General features: G+C 53.2%; 1 protein-coding gene across 1 annotated transcript in view; it reads left to right on the plus strand.

The window, feature by feature from the left end:
- Positions 1 to 17942, plus strand: part of CEP164 (centrosomal protein 164) — a 72482-nt gene that overhangs the window by 50350 nt on the left and 4190 nt on the right. Inside the window, exons 10-25 of the mRNA XM_033120685.1 lie at positions 306 to 391; positions 1339 to 1506; positions 2426 to 2572; positions 7028 to 7237; positions 10791 to 10922; positions 11006 to 11222; positions 12143 to 12220; positions 12456 to 12587; positions 12918 to 13040; positions 14198 to 14341; positions 14773 to 14856; positions 15005 to 15073; positions 15362 to 15537; positions 15905 to 16031; positions 16357 to 16424; positions 16815 to 17022. Of these exons, the coding sequence (XP_032976576.1) occupies positions 306 to 391; positions 1339 to 1506; positions 2426 to 2572; positions 7028 to 7237; positions 10791 to 10922; positions 11006 to 11222; positions 12143 to 12220; positions 12456 to 12587; positions 12918 to 13040; positions 14198 to 14341; positions 14773 to 14856; positions 15005 to 15073; positions 15362 to 15537; positions 15905 to 16031; positions 16357 to 16424; positions 16815 to 17022 (2169 nt within the window). The remainder of the gene's footprint in view (positions 1 to 305; positions 392 to 1338; positions 1507 to 2425; positions 2573 to 7027; positions 7238 to 10790; positions 10923 to 11005; positions 11223 to 12142; positions 12221 to 12455; positions 12588 to 12917; positions 13041 to 14197; positions 14342 to 14772; positions 14857 to 15004; positions 15074 to 15361; positions 15538 to 15904; positions 16032 to 16356; positions 16425 to 16814; positions 17023 to 17942) is intronic.

The raw sequence follows: 17942 nt of genomic DNA on the forward strand, positions 1-17942 counted from the left end.
TTCTTGTGTGTTTTCCTTCAGCCTCTGGCTTCTGGCTCTGCATGCAGTGACTGTGGTATCTGACTCACCCTCCCCAGGCCAGCAAGGTCGGCTCTGGGAGCAGCTGTGAACCTGGGGGCTTAGCCAGAGCCCCAGGAGGCTTTATTGCACAGTAGACCGGCTGCCTCTTCTGTATCCTGCGTGGTCCTCACCCACGCAAGAGCCACTTCTCTGTGCTCCCTCTTAGGCATGGGAGTCAGTTGGAGGATTGAGGGACACAAATACAGACTCCTCCAATATACATTTTGCACTGCTCCTGCCTCCAGGCCCAGAGGTTGGTAAGAGAAGACAAGGATGCCAGCCAGTCCAGCCCAGATGAGCTGTGGAGCAAACATTCCAAAGGCTCAGAGAGGTACAGTACATGGGAGGCTGCCCTCAGGCGCCTTTAAGGCTGTGTGGACTGGGGCAGAATTTGGTCTGCATGGCTCATTGTGCTCCTGCATGAAGACAGATGATGAACGACTAGATGGCCTTTAGAGTGTGTGTGTGTGTGTGTGTGTGTGTGTGTGTGTGTGTGCGCGCGCGCGCAAACCCCCTGAATCTGCACCACAGCAATGTGAAGTGCTGCTGGGAGCTTTTGGTGGGTGCCTTTGGTGTGCACATAGTGCCACTGTGGGGCCAGGGCTTTGTCACTGGATTGGATTAAGCTGTGTGTGTGCCTAGTCATGTGTCAGCGCTGGAGTAGCCTGCTAGAGATCTGGGGGAGTCAGGCTGGAGGATCAGTTCTACCACTCGGAGCTCTGACCAGGGCACTGCCGTGTCAGAGCTGGCTGAGGCTTAACTGTGTGTGTGGTGGCTGGCGGTGGGCGGGGGTGGCTTCTAGCGTCTCAGGCCTGAGCCCATGATGGGGGAAGGGCTGCCACCTTGGAAAGGGAAGGGCGGCAGTCATTCTACTTTTTGGACCTTGAAAAACTGTCAGCATTCTTCCTGAAAGCTGTAGCTTCATGCATTTTTCATTGTCTGACCACTTGAGTCTGACTTCTCTTTCTCCCTAATTTCTGCTCAGTCCCTCCCTGGCCTGAGTGATGGTGAATTCTGGGAATGGATACACTGAGAGTGTGCCTAGCTCTCACTCCTGGGCCAAGCTGATGAAGCACAGGGACCTGGGAAGCCTGAGGCTAGTCCAGGCAAAGGGAGCGCTCAGTAGCGAGTCTGTCCTTCCTGCTTTTCTGGCTGTTTCGCCCTCCATGGATGTGGGGCTGGGCTGGGCTACCGCTTGCAAAGAGGTATGGACCGAGCGCCACATCCTGCGCTCCCCAATTAACCTTCCTGCTCTGCTGCTCTGGCTGCTCTGACCAGGTTGTCTCCTCCACTTCTGTATGGGGAGCGGCTCAAGAGTTCCCTTCAGAGCCAGGCCACCGGAGAAGGGCCTCTGCAGGCCCCTGAGGGGCAGCCTCAGTGGAAAAGGACAGAGGAGCCCGGGGAGGACGCTATAGGCAGCCCCCTCCCACCAGTTTCCCCGCAGAGGTAAGGGTGAGTGGGGGTCCTCTCAGGGTGGGAGTGGCCCCATCCTGTGTGTAGTTGTGTGTGCCAGGCTGGGAGAGACGTTGGTGGGGGCGGCGGGCCTGCAGAAGTGCGGAGAGCTGGGGTGGGTCTACAGCCTAAGCAGCAGCAATAGAGGTTTCCTCTGAGTGTCCCACACGAGCTGGGGAATGAGGAAATTGGACTCTTCCTCCTCCTCAATCCACAGCTAAAATTGGGGTGCACAGTCTGATTAGGGGAACTTAGAATCTCTTGAACTAGGAACGGTCTCTTCTGAGCCCGCTGCCTCCCTGCCAGGGGCTGGGGCAGAGACTGCTGTTACCCAGCCTGCGGAGGTCCTGCCAGGTGGGGCATTGCTCCTCGCCTGCACCCGTCAGCCCCTCCCGTCCAGTCGGCATCCCGCCTCTAGTCATTGAGCAAATCCCTGTAGGGCCCTGTTGTGTGCTAGTTCTCAGGGCCAGGGAGGTGCGGAGCCCTAGGCTGCCCCGAGGCCAGCTGACAGGACCTTTGTGCCCCAGCGTGCTCCAGAGCCTGCTGTAGATTTGCTAGTTCTGTTCTGGCAAGAGAAAGAAGCTGCTTTTAGAGCTCATCGGTTAGAATGAGTCACTGGGGGAAGCTGAGCAGCAGTGATGTTCCATCACCAGCCTCCATTGAACACCTGCTGTGAGCAGAACTTCTTGGGCCTCATAACCATTCTGCGTCCCATGTGGGACCTGAGTGTCTGGTCTTCATTGTAAACAGCTCGGGAAGAGGCAGGGAGAGGAGAGTGAGATTTACGACCTGAAGTAGGGAAACTGTTGGGGCTGCCTCCTTTGTCCCCATCACAACTCTTTGACCGTGAATGATGTTTGGAGCCCCTCACCTTCCTCCTGGCTTTAACATTTTCTTCCTTATTGCTTTCAAGGGAGGAGATCCCAAGCCCACCATTCACCTACAAGAGGGTCAAGAAACAGCACCCCCAGGCTGAGGAGCTGGGCACTGGGCAGGAAGAGGCCGAGGAGCCCGAAGAGAAGGAGGCGGTCAGCGCCACCCTGCCAGTCTCTCCCGAGGTGTAAGGGCTAGTTTTAATGTGTCTGTTCCTGTCCTCCACTGTGGATGGTTGGCTTTAGTGCCCATGGACTCTTTCTTGGGTGGTGGGGAGGGATTGCTTTTGCCCTGGCCCGAGGGGTGGAGTGAGGGGAGAGTGAGTGTACCCTCGGTTCTGTGAGCAGCCTTGAGACCCCAAGCAGCCATCACGGGTCCTCATGTGGGTTGGCTGAGGTCCCCGGGGCCCCCCTCATCAGGACCTGGGTATATGGGTGCAAGCAAGAGGTTACCTCCTGGGTCATTAGAAATCTGGTAAATCATGTTCTTCTCTCTACCAAGCGCTATTTCTCTCTTTCTTTAAAAAATTTTTATTATATGTCAGCTGTAATTGGAAAAACAATGCCTGCTCAAAGAAACCCCAGAAAGTTTTTACTGAGATCTTTATATAGACGGAAGTACACCAATCCGAGTTGTACAAGTCAGTGAGTGTTTACATATGTACACACCACATCACCACCACCGAGACCCACTGGAAAACATTTCTGTCCCTCGAGAAAGTTTCCTCATGCCTCTTCCTCTAATCCACCTGTCCCAGGTCACTGCTATTCTGGCTTCTGTCCAGTCGATTTGTTTTTCTGGTTCTCCAACTTTATGTAAATGGAAGTAGGTGGTATACAGTATATATTGTTTGTACCTGGGTTTGCAGCTCACCTATGTGGTTGCATGAAGCACTTCCAAAACTTAGAAATTGCTTAGCTTTTTTCTCCCATTTTCACCTTCCCCTGTCTCACTCCTTTTACAGATGAGGAAACTGAGGCTCAGAGAGGCGGAGGGATTTGCCCAGGGTCACATTGCTGGTCAGTTGCAGAATTAGAACTAGACTCTCGTCACTGGAGCGTGGATGTCTGACTTTTAGTCTGCAGCTGTGGTTCCTTTTCTGTACATGGAGAGAGACCGGTGCCAGGGTTACAAAGTTTTTCCCATCTGAACTGAGCACTACAAAAGAGTTAAAAGTCCCCAGGATTCAGGCTGACTGTTGAGCAGAGGCTGGTTCATCCACTGATTGCTCACAGGAAGTGTCACCGAGAGCTGGCAGAGCACATGAACTCCCCATGTCATGTCATCACTATGGCACTACAGGAGCGGTGTAGGGAAGGGGGGAGTGCCATTTTTCAGGTGGCGATATATTCTACAGTGACAGTTCTGACCTGGAGGAATGACATGGCTTTCCCAAGTGTCCTTGGTGGCTGTGGACAGCCAGATCAGGGTGCTTTCTATGGGGACAGGAGGCGAGTGTGGTTCAGAGGGAGGACGCTGTCGGCAGAGGTCAGAGGGTATCTGCCTGGGGCTCTGAGAGAGAAGCTGAGCAGTGAGAGAAGCCAAGGCAGGTTTGTGTTTTTCCTCTGTCCTAAGGAGGCTGCCCCTGCTGGGGTCTCAGGGGCACTTTCCTTGACCAATTTACACAGTACCCTTAGGAAATGTCTTTTGTTCCTTTCCTGAGTTTTTTCAGGCCCCACAAATTCCTTGTCATTAATCTTTACAGTTACATTAGGAATGGATTGATTTTTCTGGGTTTTGTAGGGAGTAGCTTTGTCTGTCTCATTTGTTCCTGTGGGATTTTAATTTATGGAGGTGACTGACAACACAGAGAGGCCATTGCCATTGAAAGAAGAATGTATTAATAACATTTCCAGAGAGAAGAAAGCATGCCACGCCATGCAGGGCCACCCGAGGAAGGACCAAGGCTGGTCAGGAGGCAGAAGAGGCGAGAAGGGAGAGCATGACCCAGAGACTTTCTTGGGGTTTTCATGGGAAGGAATGGGCAAGACAGGCCAAGTATCCTGTGTGAGTGTAGGATTGGGTGGTTGAATAATTCTGTGGATTTTGGGTGATGGGGTGGCGTCTCGTTGCCTGGTACCTGATCCCGGGTGATTTAGGGTAGAGAAATACTGGCTTGGTGTGAGTTAGATAAGGAGACGGTTGGGATATAGACTCAGGATTGGTTGGTTTGCATATGACGGACGTGTTCCCTTTGTTGTCAGTAAGAATTGGTTAGTCCTGGGAGGGGCAGTCTCTCCTTGACCAGCAAGCTTCTTAAGATGTCAGAACATCACAAAATACAGAAAATAAGAAAGCATGATTCATAGAGTATCACTTTTCATAGATGTAGTCAAGCTGAATCAGGAGTTAGGAGCAAAGGGCAGGCCAGCGAGTGTGGGCAAGGCTAGCAAGCAGCCATCACCGTGCACGCTTTCTTGCCAGAAGGCCTGGGTCTGGGAAAGGGGGAGATGCTTCGCTTTGTCCTCCCAGCATCTTTCTTGAGGTGTTTGTAGGAAGGGGGTAGATTCATTAAAACCACTGGGTTGAATGAGCGGAAACGAGATCCTGGCTTCAGTGGTGTACAGACATTTCAGAATGTCTGGGTGCCTGTCTCCCTCCCTCTTCCCTCTCCCTGCCTGCCTTCCCTCCTTGCTTTCCTTCACACGTCTCAGAGCTGCTTGATGGCCAGCCTGAAATGGTTACGCTCCTACAGAGCCTTCTCTTGGCCCTAACTGCTGAAAACCGGATCTCAACGATGCTAACACCTGAGGAGCGGCCTAGAAGCCAGACCTGCCTCTTCCTCTGCGGTCTGCAACTTCCCAGTCAACTTTCACGCCAGCTTTGGACTTAAGCTGGGAGTTTGGGATATTAGATCTTTAAAACGGGGACACAGAAAAGAGGCCTGCTGAAAATTAGGCCTGTTTGCTTGCGTGCCAGGCTTGCAAGCCAGCTCACCCATGCATGTAGCCTGGGCACACACGGCCATACTGTCTCATGCCCCATCTTTCTGTAGCATCTGTCTCTAGGGCTCCACATAGCTACACAGCCCACAGGGGAGAGAGACATTAAAAGGTACCATCTCAGGAAAAAAAGATGTTTTCAGCCAAGGTTGGAAATGAGTTGGAGGGTTGATGAGGCAGAGAGCTGCGGGGGGAGGCTCTTTCCAAAGGCAGAATTCTCGAGGTGGCAGCCACATCGCTTACATCTGCATCAGTTGTGCTGTGTCAGGGGACCGACAGGAAGCTGGGACTTGGAAGGAGGGGGGAGATGGAGTTGGGAGCAGAAGAGAATTGAAGGCATAGCTCAACACTGTTTCTGGTCTGAGTTACAATTTTAGGAAAGGGGGAAGGAAAGATTGTAATGGTATTTCAGAGATGTCAGTGGCCTTTTATGTCTTCCTTCTCTCTCTAGTCTTGGGGCCAAAATGGAAGTCCAAAGGCCTTGTTTTTTCCTGCTTTTCTAATCTGATCCTGCACACTGCCTTCTATCTGCTGCAGTGCTAGAGCTGGAGAGAGAAGGGGGTTCTGCAACCCCAGCCGGGGGACTGGCTCCCCTGTCCCACTCTTGCTCCAGTGCTCCTTGGCTTGGGCCTGGGTCCCCGTGCCAGGCCTGCCACAGCCTAAGCCCATGGAAGAAGTGTGGTGGTTGTGTGGCGAGATCAATTTCTAACATAAGATTTAGGGACCTGGGAATGCAAACGCATACTGGCCTTTAGGAGAGCCATTCTGGTAGGTGAAATACTTTATCCTGCTTATGCTCTCATGGTTCCAAATGTTCTTGGGGTTTCTCTTTGGGCATGTCCTTCAAGAACCAGAGTACAAGCAACAAACAACATTTGTAATGTATGGGCATCTTTATAACCAATACCATTAGTCCTTATCTTCCCACCCACCTAATTTGTCCAGGTTAGCTTTCAATTCCTTATACCCATTTTCAACCATTGAATTAACTCGAAGCAGATGAAAACATGGCATCATCGGTGAGATATGGAGCACCATATTCCTGTTGTGTTCTTGCTACTCTCTTTGGCTTAGGCAGCGGTCTCCTGCTTGGCTCCCTCGGCAGTGTGGGAGGGGCTTTCCCATTCCTGGACCTGCATGGACTAGTCTGGGTCTCAGGGCTAGTAGAGATGCTGCTGCTTCTGCTGCCAGCTCTTAGGCATTGGCCTCTTTTCAGTTGGGGAGGCAAAGAACAGCCTCTGGGGACTTCCCATACTACTGGCATGAGCCTCAGGTAGCAGGCAGAGCCCTAGTGGGTGAGAGAAACAGGGCCCTGAGCCACCCTGGGGAAAAGCTGTCAGGGAGAGCGCTTTAATCTTTCGCCGCTGCTGCGAGCTCCTGAGAGCTCCTGAGCCACGTCTTCACCTTGGGCCACAACCACTGGGCCCACTGAGAGCCTGCTCTGGGCTGCCCTTCTCCCCCGGCTTTCAAGGCCTTAGACAGCCATAGTGGGGCTTGTGCCGTACGACAGGTGCTGCCTGTATGTCCCACAGGGGCGGCCCCACTGCCCGCCTGTGGGGGACCTGATTTGCATATGTGATTCCTGATCGTGGGCCACCCATTGGGACTCCGTATGTGATGATCCATAGTTGTATAAGCCCTGATGCCAAAAGGTGGGTGGATATTAAAAGTAGTGAAATGCTGTTCTCCACCCTTGGCAGGAGATCTCCAGAGCTTGTGGCTCCCCCAAAGCAGCTCTCAGAGGCGGCCATGAAGGCCATAGAAGAGGCAGTGGCTCAAGAACTCAAGCAACACCAGAGGCAGCTTCTGGACTTGAAGCAAGAGAAGATGCAGCAGCTACGGGAGAAGCTGTGGCAGGAGGAGCAAGAGGAGGTCCTCCAGCTTCACCAGCAGAAAGAGAAGTCTCTCAGGTCCTGCCCCTCCCCTTAGAGAAGCTGCCCAGGGCCTTGCAGGGACGCGTGGCGTGGGGGACACTCTCCTCCCACCCTGGAGAGCACAGGAATGCCTGTGGCCCCCCCAAGACTCCGCCTCGCTGACCTGTGTGGAGGAATGGGCTCCCTGGTGAGGGACCATGAGCCCCCTCTTTTTGGGAGGGAATTGAGAGGGGGGACCATCATTATGAGAGTAGCTAACCTTTTTCGACAGATTGCACTGATCCATGTGCTTTACATCTATTTGTTTAGTCCTGTGAATACCTCTTAGGAGGTGTTGTTATCAACCCCATTTTATAGAATCTGTAATGTAGATGAGGAAACTGAGGCACAGGAAGGTTAAGGAACTTGTACAAAGTATGGAAGCTAGGAAGCAGCAGAGCCTGGCTTAACCCAGGCAGCTTGTCTGTGAAGCCGGTTTTATTAATTACGACATTGCCCTCTCTTTTGGGAGTCAGGGCCCTGCTGGGACCCAGTGAGATACAGTGTGACGTGCTCTTGCCCAGGACCCAGAAGTTTCTATTTGGGTTCCTACTCTTTGAGTAGCTGGCTGGCAGGCCCCAAACATGACACTTGAGCCTGGGCTGGGCCTGTGGGTATGTGATTGTGTAAATAAGCTAGAGGTTTATTTTTATAAGAAAAGGCAGTCTAGGGCTGGCACAGTGGTTCCACACAGTCATGGGGTCCCTGTCTCCTTTCATCTCTCTGCCTCTTTAATGCTGGTTTTCACTCTCAGGGTCTCTTCACAGTCCAGTATATTAGGATGATGCAAAAGTAATTGAGGTGTTTGCAATTATCTTTAATTGCAAACACTGCAGTTACTTTTGCACCAACCTAATAGTTGCTGGATGTCTAGCCCTTGTGTCAGTGCTCCAGGCAGGAAGAATAAGGGAAAAGTATAAAAAGGGGGTACCTTCTAGCTCATTCAGTCCCTTTAAAGGAGTTTTTCTGGGAACTTTATCCAGTAATTTCCACTTAATATCTCGTTGGTTACCCCTAGTTGCAAAGGAGACTGGGAAATGTAGTCCTTTAGTTGGGCCTCTTTACCTGATAGAGTAAAATCAGGGTTCTGTTAGTAAGGAAAGTGAGAGAGTGGATATTGAGAAGGTAATAAGCAATCTCTGTCACAGTCCCAGGTTGGGAAACATGCTACAAAAAGGTATATTTCACTTACTTTGCAGTTTATCTACAGATAAAATGTTATCATCTTGGACAGAACATCCAAAAGTGGTAGAGACTTATTTTTTTTATATCATAGATGACAAACAGTGTGTAAAACATTTCTGCTTAGCGAAGCTAACAGAAAACCATCCCTCGACTACCCAGGGGGTTGGGGACGGGTCCTTCGTCCATGTGGCTCAGCTCACCTTGAGAGGCAGTGCCTTGGAGAAAATGCTGGCGGTGGTTCCATGTCAGTTCATCAGCCTCTTCCTCTCTTCATGGCCCTCCCTGGGCTTGGCTGACGGGGCTTTTCATTTTTCTCCAAACCCCCCAACTCCAGAGGGACGTCCAAGAGCCCTTTTAGGTTGTGGTGAAGACTGGCATCCCAAAAGTATCTAACTCAGGAAGTGCAGCACAGTAATTGCTCAGTACATGGGAGCTCTTATTTTTATTTTCAGTTGAGATCAATATAGTTTCAACGGTTTGACTAAGTGATTTCTCAGTGGGCAGTGCCTTGCCTGGTTCCCTTCAAAATAATCCATCATGAGAACCCTGTTTCTGTTTACATATGAGCCTTCCTGGGGCAGGGGGGCCTTCTCTCTGCTGGGAAACTTCTACTTGGTAGAACTTCTACTTGGAAGCCACACTGACCTTATAGCAAATATTTTTTTTTTTTTAGTTTTATTGGGGAATACTGGGGGACAGTGTGTTTCTCCAGGGCCCATCAGCTCCAAGTCGTTATCCTTCAACCTAGTTGTGGAGGGTGCAGCTCAGCTCCAAGTCCAGTCCCCATTCTCAATCTTAGTTGCAGGGGGCGCAGCCCACCATCCCATGTAGGAATTGAACCGGCAACCTTGTTGTTGAGAGCTTGCGCTCTAACCAACTGAGGCATCCGTCCTCCCTTCCGGCAGCTCAGCGGCAGCTCGTTGTTTTCAATCTAGTTGTGGAGGGCGCAGCTCACTGGCCCATGTGGGAATCGAACCGGCACCCTGTCATTCAGAGCTCGTGCTCTAACCAACTGAGCCATCTGGCCACCCCACAAATATTTCTTGAATGAGCAGGCAAGCAGGAAGACAGGCAGGCTGACTCTTATTTTCTTTAGTTGTAAAATGAAGAGATTGTAAGATAAAGAGAGAATTGTAAAATGAAGGACTTAACCTTTAGAGACCCTTCCAGCTCTGTGTTGCTATGTGTAAAATTTAGCCATAGGACAGAGAAAGGGTTTCTGTGGAATCTATAAGGGCGGGATTTTTACTCAAATTTTCCATCGTAATGGAAGAGAGCACTAGTGCTGATAACTTGAAATAGAAAACGATCCTAAATCTTTTTTGGCTTTGGAATTCATTACAGAAGCTTCTCAGAGAAGTTGTCTTCTGAATCTTTTTTTCCTTAGGCTTGAATTCCCTGGTTGCACAGAACATAGCCCTGGTCACGTGGGGGCTGCGTGCAGAAGATGTGGTTTGTGTATGCAGAGGGATATTCACTTGGGATGAAATGGTTACCGTTGTTGGTCTGTACATAAGATGCCCTCATAAATAATCAAAGCCCTGCTTATGTTTTGGGGCTGGGTGATACTGTTCAAATTGGACAAACATTTATTGAGCACTTGCTTCATGTCAGTTACTGTGTTTGGCACCGGGGATAATAATTTTAAGATGATTCTTTCTCTGGAGAAGCTCCCTGACTTGTAAGGAAAACAGACATACAAAAGATTAATTATGATGCAGTATGATGCATGGTACAGAATGGCACAGGATAGGAAAAGTCCCCATATAACGTGTGATAGGAACAGAAAGGCTAATTGATGAACTTGGAGGGAGTCAGAAAGTCTCCTCTGAGAGGAGGGAGCTGGGTGTTGAATGATGAATATGGGATTGTCAGGTGGAAAAGGGGATTCTAGGCAAAGGACCCAGTGTGAACAAAGGCCAAGAGGCAAGGAAGAGTGTGGTGGGATTTAGAGGTGGTGGCTCATCTGATGTGGTTGGAACAGAGTCTGTGGGGTGGGGAGTGAAAGGATACGGAACCAGAGTCGGGTTGGGGTCAGACTGTCCACCCGTGCATGAATGCCACGTCAGGTGAAGCTGGAGGCAGAGGGGAGCCTTTGGAAGAAACACTGTTCTGAGAGGAAGCAGCCTGTGATGTGCTTCCTGTGGCAGAGGGTAGGTAGAGTTGATGGCCCTCTTTATCCTGGGAGGTATTATCGGAAGGCAGCAGGACCCAGAGGCTGACGTTAGGCTCCTCTTTAAGATTTAGGGAGCTACACAGGCAGGCTACAGGCTACAGGCTTTTGGGGCTGAGAGCCAGGGATTATGACTAGAAGAGGAAAAACCCGTGGATCCTCCAACAAACTTGGCTTTCCTTTCCTTCCCAGTTCCTTGAAGGAGCAACTGCAGAAAGCCACTGAGGAAGAGGGGATTCGGATGAGAGAGGAGAAAAGCCGGACCCTGTCCCAGCTCCAGGCCCAGGTCCAGTCCAGTGCAGAAGCAGATGAGGACCAAATCAGGTGAGTGCCTCCTGTGAGCTGCCCTGCCCCTTGGGGGCAGCCCCTGAGTGCACAGGCCCATCCCCATTCCCTTCTCTGCCCAGGGCCGAGCAAGAGGCGTCCCTGCAGAGGCTGAGAGAGGAGTTGGAGTCTCTGCAGAAGGCTGAGCGGGCCAGCTTGGAGCAGAAAAACAGGCAAATGCTGGAGCAGCTCAAGGAAGAGATGGAGGCTTTGCAGAAGAGAGAGCAGGCTGCCCTGAACGCTGAGAAGGAGAAGGCTTTGCAGCAGCTGAGGTTGCAGCTAGAAAGGGAGAGGAAAGAAGTGAGCAAGTAGAGTGGGGACCTTCCCCTCTGCCACGTCCCTGAGCTGCCTGGGAGGGACTGCATGTGGAGGAGAGCCCGCCTTGGGCATACGTGGTGGGGAGCCAGGCAGAGAGGAGATGGTGGGCCCATTCCTCCATGTGGACCCAGCTTGTCTCGGGGCAGGAGCTAGCCCTGGTCCCCATGGTAGGTATGCAGAGGTTTCCTGCAGGGCCAGCTGGGCCAGCAGCAGCTGGGGTTGGCAACGGCAGTGAAGAAGTTTGAGTGGAAATGGCCTGTGGACTTGGGAAGATTTCATGACCGAAAGAACTTAAACTAGCCCAGAGGTCCTGTGACAAAGGTGCCCATCCTTGTCCCTGCGGGGCAGCTCTGATGACCTTTCATCCCTCTCCTTTTTTCTCCTGCTAGAGAATGAGAGGTTAGCACACTTAGAGGAGTTTTTTCTCCTTTGTCCTTGCTCCTTGTCCCTCCGAACCGATGGTCTGTCTCTATGGAAGGGGCTGAAGTAAGTAACAGGCCACGTGGAACTTCTGTTGTCTTTTGGTGAACGGTGGAGTCAGCTGTCAGACAAGGAGAAAGCCCAGTACAGCTGGAGGAGAACGTTGCACTGCCAGTGCTCAGGGGGACTGTGCGAAAACCTCCAGCCCTGCCTGCCTGGGGCCTCATCCAGGCGCAGGTGTCACCCATGTGCCTAGCCCAGAGGCGGGCGATGGGGCAGTGACCTGCAGCTAGCCTTGCCAGAATGTCCCTCCCCTCTGGCCTTCATGTTCCTGTTCCTTTGCTGGTTGCAGACTTTCGGGACTAAGTTATGTTGCAGGAGCAAAGAAGTGCCTGTGGTTCCCCTTAGCTTGGGGATGGTTTTGCTGGCTCTTTCTTCCTCCGGGTCAGTGCCCACCTCACAGGCCCTTGATTGCTCCCTAGGCGGAGGCCGCGCTGGAGAGGGAGCACAGAGCTGAGCTGGACCGGCTCTCCTCCTTGCTGAAGGCCAAGCACACAGAGGTGAGACGCTGCCGCCTGGCGTGTGAGGCAGAGCTGGGCATCCTGCTCCCTAAGCGTAAGCCTCATGTCACAGCTAGTCCCCACAGGGACTCGATCCATCCCTGCCACGAGGGAGGGAGCCTCTCTTTCCCTCCAACTGCCTGGGGAGGGCCACTGGGTCCCCGGGAAGGGAGTCCCCTATGGCTGCTCTGCAGTGCGCTCTGAGTCACACCCCTCTGTGCTGCGGTCTCCTCAGGTGGTCTCCAGCCTCCAGAAGAAGATAGAGGAAACTCAACAGAAAGAGGAGGCCCAGCTGCAGGAGAGCCTGGGGTTAGCGGAGCACAGAGCTCAGCAGAAAGTTCGCCAAGTGCTGGAGTATGAGCGCGAGGTGAATGTGTGTGCCTGTTGTGGATGCTCTGACGGAGGGCCGACCATCCTGGAGGCCTGCGCTTTGCTTTGGGTGGCTCAGCTGGGGTTAGAACTTCTCGTTCCCTTTTTATGTCTTCATTCCCTCAAGGTCAGGTGCTTTACCTGCATGGCCCTGTACCCACGTGGGGAGGGGTGCTGGGGTATTGCTGCGTGTGTATCGTGTGTCATGTACGTGTGACGTGCATGTCGTGTGCGTATGTTGTATGTGTGTATGAGATGTTCGAGTGCTTCAGTCCCCGAGTGCTGGTCCACTCGGTCCTGCATGTTGTATGTACCGCCTGCCCTGCAGCTCAGTGGCCTCCTGAGAGAGAGGCGCCAGGAGGTGGAAAGGGAACATGAGAGGAAGATGGACAAGATGAAGGAGGAGCACCAGCAAGTGGTGGCTGAGGCCAGAGAGCAGTATGAAGCGGAGGTGACTCGGCCGCGTCCTGCAGCACGCCTGCACGGGGCACACGCATCCACACAGCCACACACGTCCTCCCACTCGCCCCCCGCCCCCCCCCCCCGCCCCCAACGCCCTGGGCCCTTCTCAGCTGGCTAGAAAGCAGGGGAAGGAGACACACTGTTCGGGTTTACGGGAGGCTGTCTTCCTGCGCCTGCAGTGTGAAGTCATTGTTTGCCTTTTCACGAAAGCATTAGATGAGGAGCGATTCCTCTTCATCGGGCAGGCTGCACCTTCCTCTCATGGTAATAATAGCTATCACTGAGCTTGTACGACGTGCCAGGCACTGCTCTGAGCTCCTCATATTAACTCATGTAGTCCTCACGACACAGAGGACAGACATACTATCATTATCTCCATTTTAAAAATGAGGCAACAGACTCGGGGAGTGGAAGGAACTTGCACAAGCTCACCCTGGCTAACAAGCAGAGGAGGTAGCATTCAAGCCTAGACTGTCTGATTCCAAAGCCTTCAGTTTTAACCGCCCTAATACCATACCACCAGGGTCATTGAAATCCCGCGGCAAGAGCCATCCAGTATGTATGGATGCCATACATCTATTATAGAGCCATCCGTCTCTTATCTGCCCATCTTCAGCCCTTAGGCGTGGCTGACCCGCTCCAGCTTGGCTTGCTCCTGTTGGGGTGAACAGTGGTGGTGGCTGACCTAGCCCATAGTTGGGCCTCTGCCCGGGACTCCTAGGCTGCTGCTCCAGGGAACCAGTAACCCTGACACTTTGCACGTCTTTCCCAGGGCACAAAGAGTGGGCCGTGATGGAATGGAGTCGATTCCTTTCCCAAACCAGTTCTGACCTTGCTGAAGAATAGTGATAATTTACTAATGCCCTCTCTCCCCTTATGGAAGGGAAGCTGTACATGATGGAGCAGTAGGAGAGGGAGCCTCCCACAGGGGCATTTCCCAGCCTCTGCTTCTGCAGCAGAGAGGGGTACAGGCTTTCCGGGGCGTGGGACCATGCTGCTTTCGATGCTCCTTCTCTAAGAGCTGGCCTGAGGGAACCGACGGGGTCATTGATCTTACTGACTCCGGCTGCAGCTGTGGGGAGGCTGTGGTTTTCGGCGTGTGAGGGCCACTGCAGTTTCCCCCTGGCGGCCCCACCCTCTGTGCAGGAGAGGAAGCAGCGGGCTGAACTTTTGGGGCACCTGATGAGAGAGCTGGAGCGCCTGCGAAGGGCACACGAGCGGGAACTGGAGACAGTGAGGCAGGAGCAGAACAGGCAGCTGGAGGACTTGCGGCGTCAGCACCGGGAGCAGGTGGGGGCTCTGGGTGGCCACATGGGGCTCACGCATGCGACACCTCCAGACAGGGTAGAAAAGTGCTGGGACAGCAAGATAGCAGGATGGAGCCTGACAGCGTCAGGAGTGGGGGTCTCTCCCTACTCATCCCCAAGCTTGGACATCTTTGCTCCTTTGTTTCTGGGCCAGGGAACAGCCCCAGGATTAGAGGAGGAGGTCAGCCCCTTTAGGGCCTTGGGGTTGGCACCTTTGCTTCTCCTTGCCCCCACTGGAAATAAATAAGGTGTGGTGCTTTCCTAGGAGGCCGTGGGGGCTCCTGGGAGGAAGCCTGAGCCCGCTTTGGAGGGTGTGCTATAGTACGGTGGGTCAGGCCCCCTCCTGCCCCTTCAGCTAATGCTTTGTGCTCTTTCTACACTTAGAGCTTTCTCTCCACCTATGCTTCTGTGCAGGAAAGGAAACTCCAAGATTTAGAGGTGGAACTTGAAACCAGAACCAAAGATGTCAAGGCCAGATTGTCTCAGCTGGACATTCAGGTGAGGGAGTGGGGGTGGAGGACAGGATCTGTAGGTACCCTTGAACTTGAAGTCATAGCTCCTCCAGGAGAGAATGGGCCTTTCCACTCCTTAGACCTGGGACCTGGAGATGGCCAAGGGGCCCTGTTTCTTGCCTTCCCCACTGCAGGAGGAGACTGCCCAGAAGGAGAAGCAGCAGCTTCGTGACGTGCAGAGGCAGGTTGCACTGGAGAGTAAGGTGTGTGCCTCTCTTGGAGCCTCCTTTGTTCTTCCCCCGTTCCCCTTCCTTCTTTTCTTCTCCCCCCCAGTGCCCCACCTTTGGTTCACCTGATCTCTTCAGGGCACTGGGGTTATTCCACAAACAGCACCGCCGTGTGGGACCCAACTGGGGAACCTCGGCGTGGAGCCCTGCTGGGAGGGCACAGTAACTTCAGTGTTCAGTTCTGCCCTCTCTGCCTGCTCTTTGGGCTTCCCTGTCCTCTACTTCTGCCTGCTCCAGGTGCTTCTGTCTTTTCTTCTGCTTCAGGAAGCCACAGCCACCCATCAGTCCCTGGAAGAGGCCAAAAAGGAGCACACCCACCTGTTGGAGTCAAACCAGCAGCTCCGAAGAATTCTCAGTGAGCTTCGTGCCCACAAGTTGGAGCTGGAATCCCAGGTGGACCTGCTACAGACCAAGACTCAGAGGCTTCAGAAACATACCAGGTGCTGTGGGCCTTGCACTTAGCTACCCTGCTGCCTCTCGCCTGCCCTCTGACCTCTACTGCTCAAGGCCGTCTGCTCGTGGCTCCATTAAAGGCAGAGGTGGAGCCAGGCAGAGGGGCTACATCTGCTGCACTTTGTAGGGAATAGGGGGTGGTAGGAGGTTGTAAGGAGCTGGGGATCCCTGGTTTTACTGTTCATGCCCCAGCCCTGCGTCAGGGACTTAGACGGGAGTGAAGGGACGGAGATGCTCCTGCTCTCTAAGGCTGGGGTTTGAAGCCCACCCAGGGGTCGCAGCGGTGCTGCCCGGCTTGCTCCATCATGTGACCGCCTCACTTACCCCACCTCCCACTGCCCTCTCCCACCGCAGAGACCTGGAGGCAGAAGCTCAGAGGAAGCAGGACACATTGAAAGAGCTGGACGTTGAGGAGAGTAATGCTTCCCCACATTTTGAGCCAGATCTCCACATTGAGGAACTGAGGAAATCCCTTGTGACAGTGAGCTTCTCTGTGCCGTGGAAGGGGCAGGATGGCTGGGCTGAGGCACCAGAAGGGGGTGGGCCCCAGCGGGGAGCAGGGTACCTAGAGGGGGCTGGGAACCAGGAGGGGTCCTGGCTCTGCTCTCTATAGGGTCTTAGCCTCCTGTGTTCATCATTCCCAGTCCCCCATCTCTGTCAGTCAAATGACATCTATAAGTGAATAAGTGCCCAGCAGCTGGCAGAGCCATTTGTGTGTAGGCCACTGGGAGGGGCTTCAGGATCCCGAGCCTGCAGTGTATCTGCTTTTGTTCATTCAGTGGGTCTTTCCTACTGTGTCTCCTTAGAGCAAGACCAAAGAGGTACCCTCTTCTCTCTCCCAGAGCAAGGAGGAGATGGATTTGTCCTTGGACAGGTGAGTTCCGATAGGATGCCACGAGGGGTTGAGGACCTGTATGGCAGAGCTGGGATAACCTGCGTGAGGCAGTAACAATCACCAGTGGGGCTTGGTTCAGGGGAGGGGATCCTGGGGATTGGGGAATCCTCTGTGGAAAGCCAAGTAGGTACCGATTGTGACTGTTGACACAGCATGCTGGCATCTGCTGGCCCCTGGTTGAGGGTGCGTCTGGCCACCTATCCGAAGGCCTTTCAGAGTCAGGGTGGGAAGACTCAGTGCAGCCTACCCCTGCTGTAGTATTACTGGCGGCGTTCCCACACACTGCTCAGCCCCAGCCCAGGAATCTGCTCAGAAAGTGGTGGAGCGACCCAGAGCAGGGCTTCTCCGAGTCTGTATGTCCTCCCACAGCCTCCGGCACTACTTCTCTGCGGAGGGGGTAGCTCTCCGCAGTGCCAAGGAGTTCCTGGTGCGGCAGACACGCTCCATGCAGAGGCGGCAGACGGCTCTGAAAGCTGCCCAGCGGCACTTGTGCCACGAGCTGGCCAGTGCTCCGGAGGTACCCAAAGACCTGCCCAGCACCAAGGCCCTGGACGAGGTGCGCAAGGACCTGGAGGAGGTCAGGAGCTTGGAGGAGAGCCTGTCAGCCCTGCGTTGGGGGCGGGGGAGGCCTGGGAGAGCCAGGGAAACACTGACCTTGCAGCTGACCCTCAGTTGAGCCTCCTGGGGATTCCATGAGCGTGGTCACATCGGCCCTGGGATCACTGGACAGGTCTCCTCGGGCGACTGGACCGCTGATGCAGGCTATTGCGTATCTCCATGAGGCCGGAAGTACCTTCTGTGTACAAGGCAATGCAGCGTGCAAAGCTTTGTCTAATAGTGAATTGTTTGGTCCTCACAGTAACTGTACATGATGTGCAGGATAGTAGTGTTAGCTCCATTTTCTAGGTGAAGAATGCAAGTCAGGTTTTAAAATTTTATACCCGGTACCTTGCTTATCCATTCCAGCACCCTAAAGACCTTGTTCATAACTGAACATCTTTTGAGTTCACTCAGGTAAGACTGAGTTACTTCTCCTTTGTGCTTCTTTGATACCCCAATTTGCAATGGAAAGGCAGAGCCTTCATGGTTGTCATTAGCTAGAGTCCTGGCAGATCATGCTTAGTCCCTTAACGTTCTGACGGTGCTCAGAGCTGGTGAGCGAGCTTGGGGACAGCCGAGGGCAGGAGGCTGATAGAGCGGCAGGCTTCCCAGGGGCCCGCCCGTGCTACCCCCGCGCCCTGTCCTCGCTCTGCCGAGTCCCTCCTGATGACAGTCACGGTGGTGGTCATATTGATAGTTGGAGCAGCGATAATAATTACCATTTGCGTTAACAGTAACCGTTTGAGAATTTGGTAGGCATGGGCTTGGTGCTAAGCATGTGACGTGTTCTATCTCATTTAATTCTCATGATCCTATGAAAAGTAGTATTTCTCTTTCTTAGATGAGAATCCAGACTAAGAGTTAAGTCGTTTGTTCAAGATCACCCAGCCAACAACG

The sequence above is a fragment of the Rhinolophus ferrumequinum genome, chromosome 11, assembly GCF_004115265.2.
Source record: "Rhinolophus ferrumequinum isolate MPI-CBG mRhiFer1 chromosome 11, mRhiFer1_v1.p, whole genome shotgun sequence".
Classification (NCBI taxonomy): Eukaryota; Metazoa; Chordata; class Mammalia; order Chiroptera; family Rhinolophidae; genus Rhinolophus; species Rhinolophus ferrumequinum.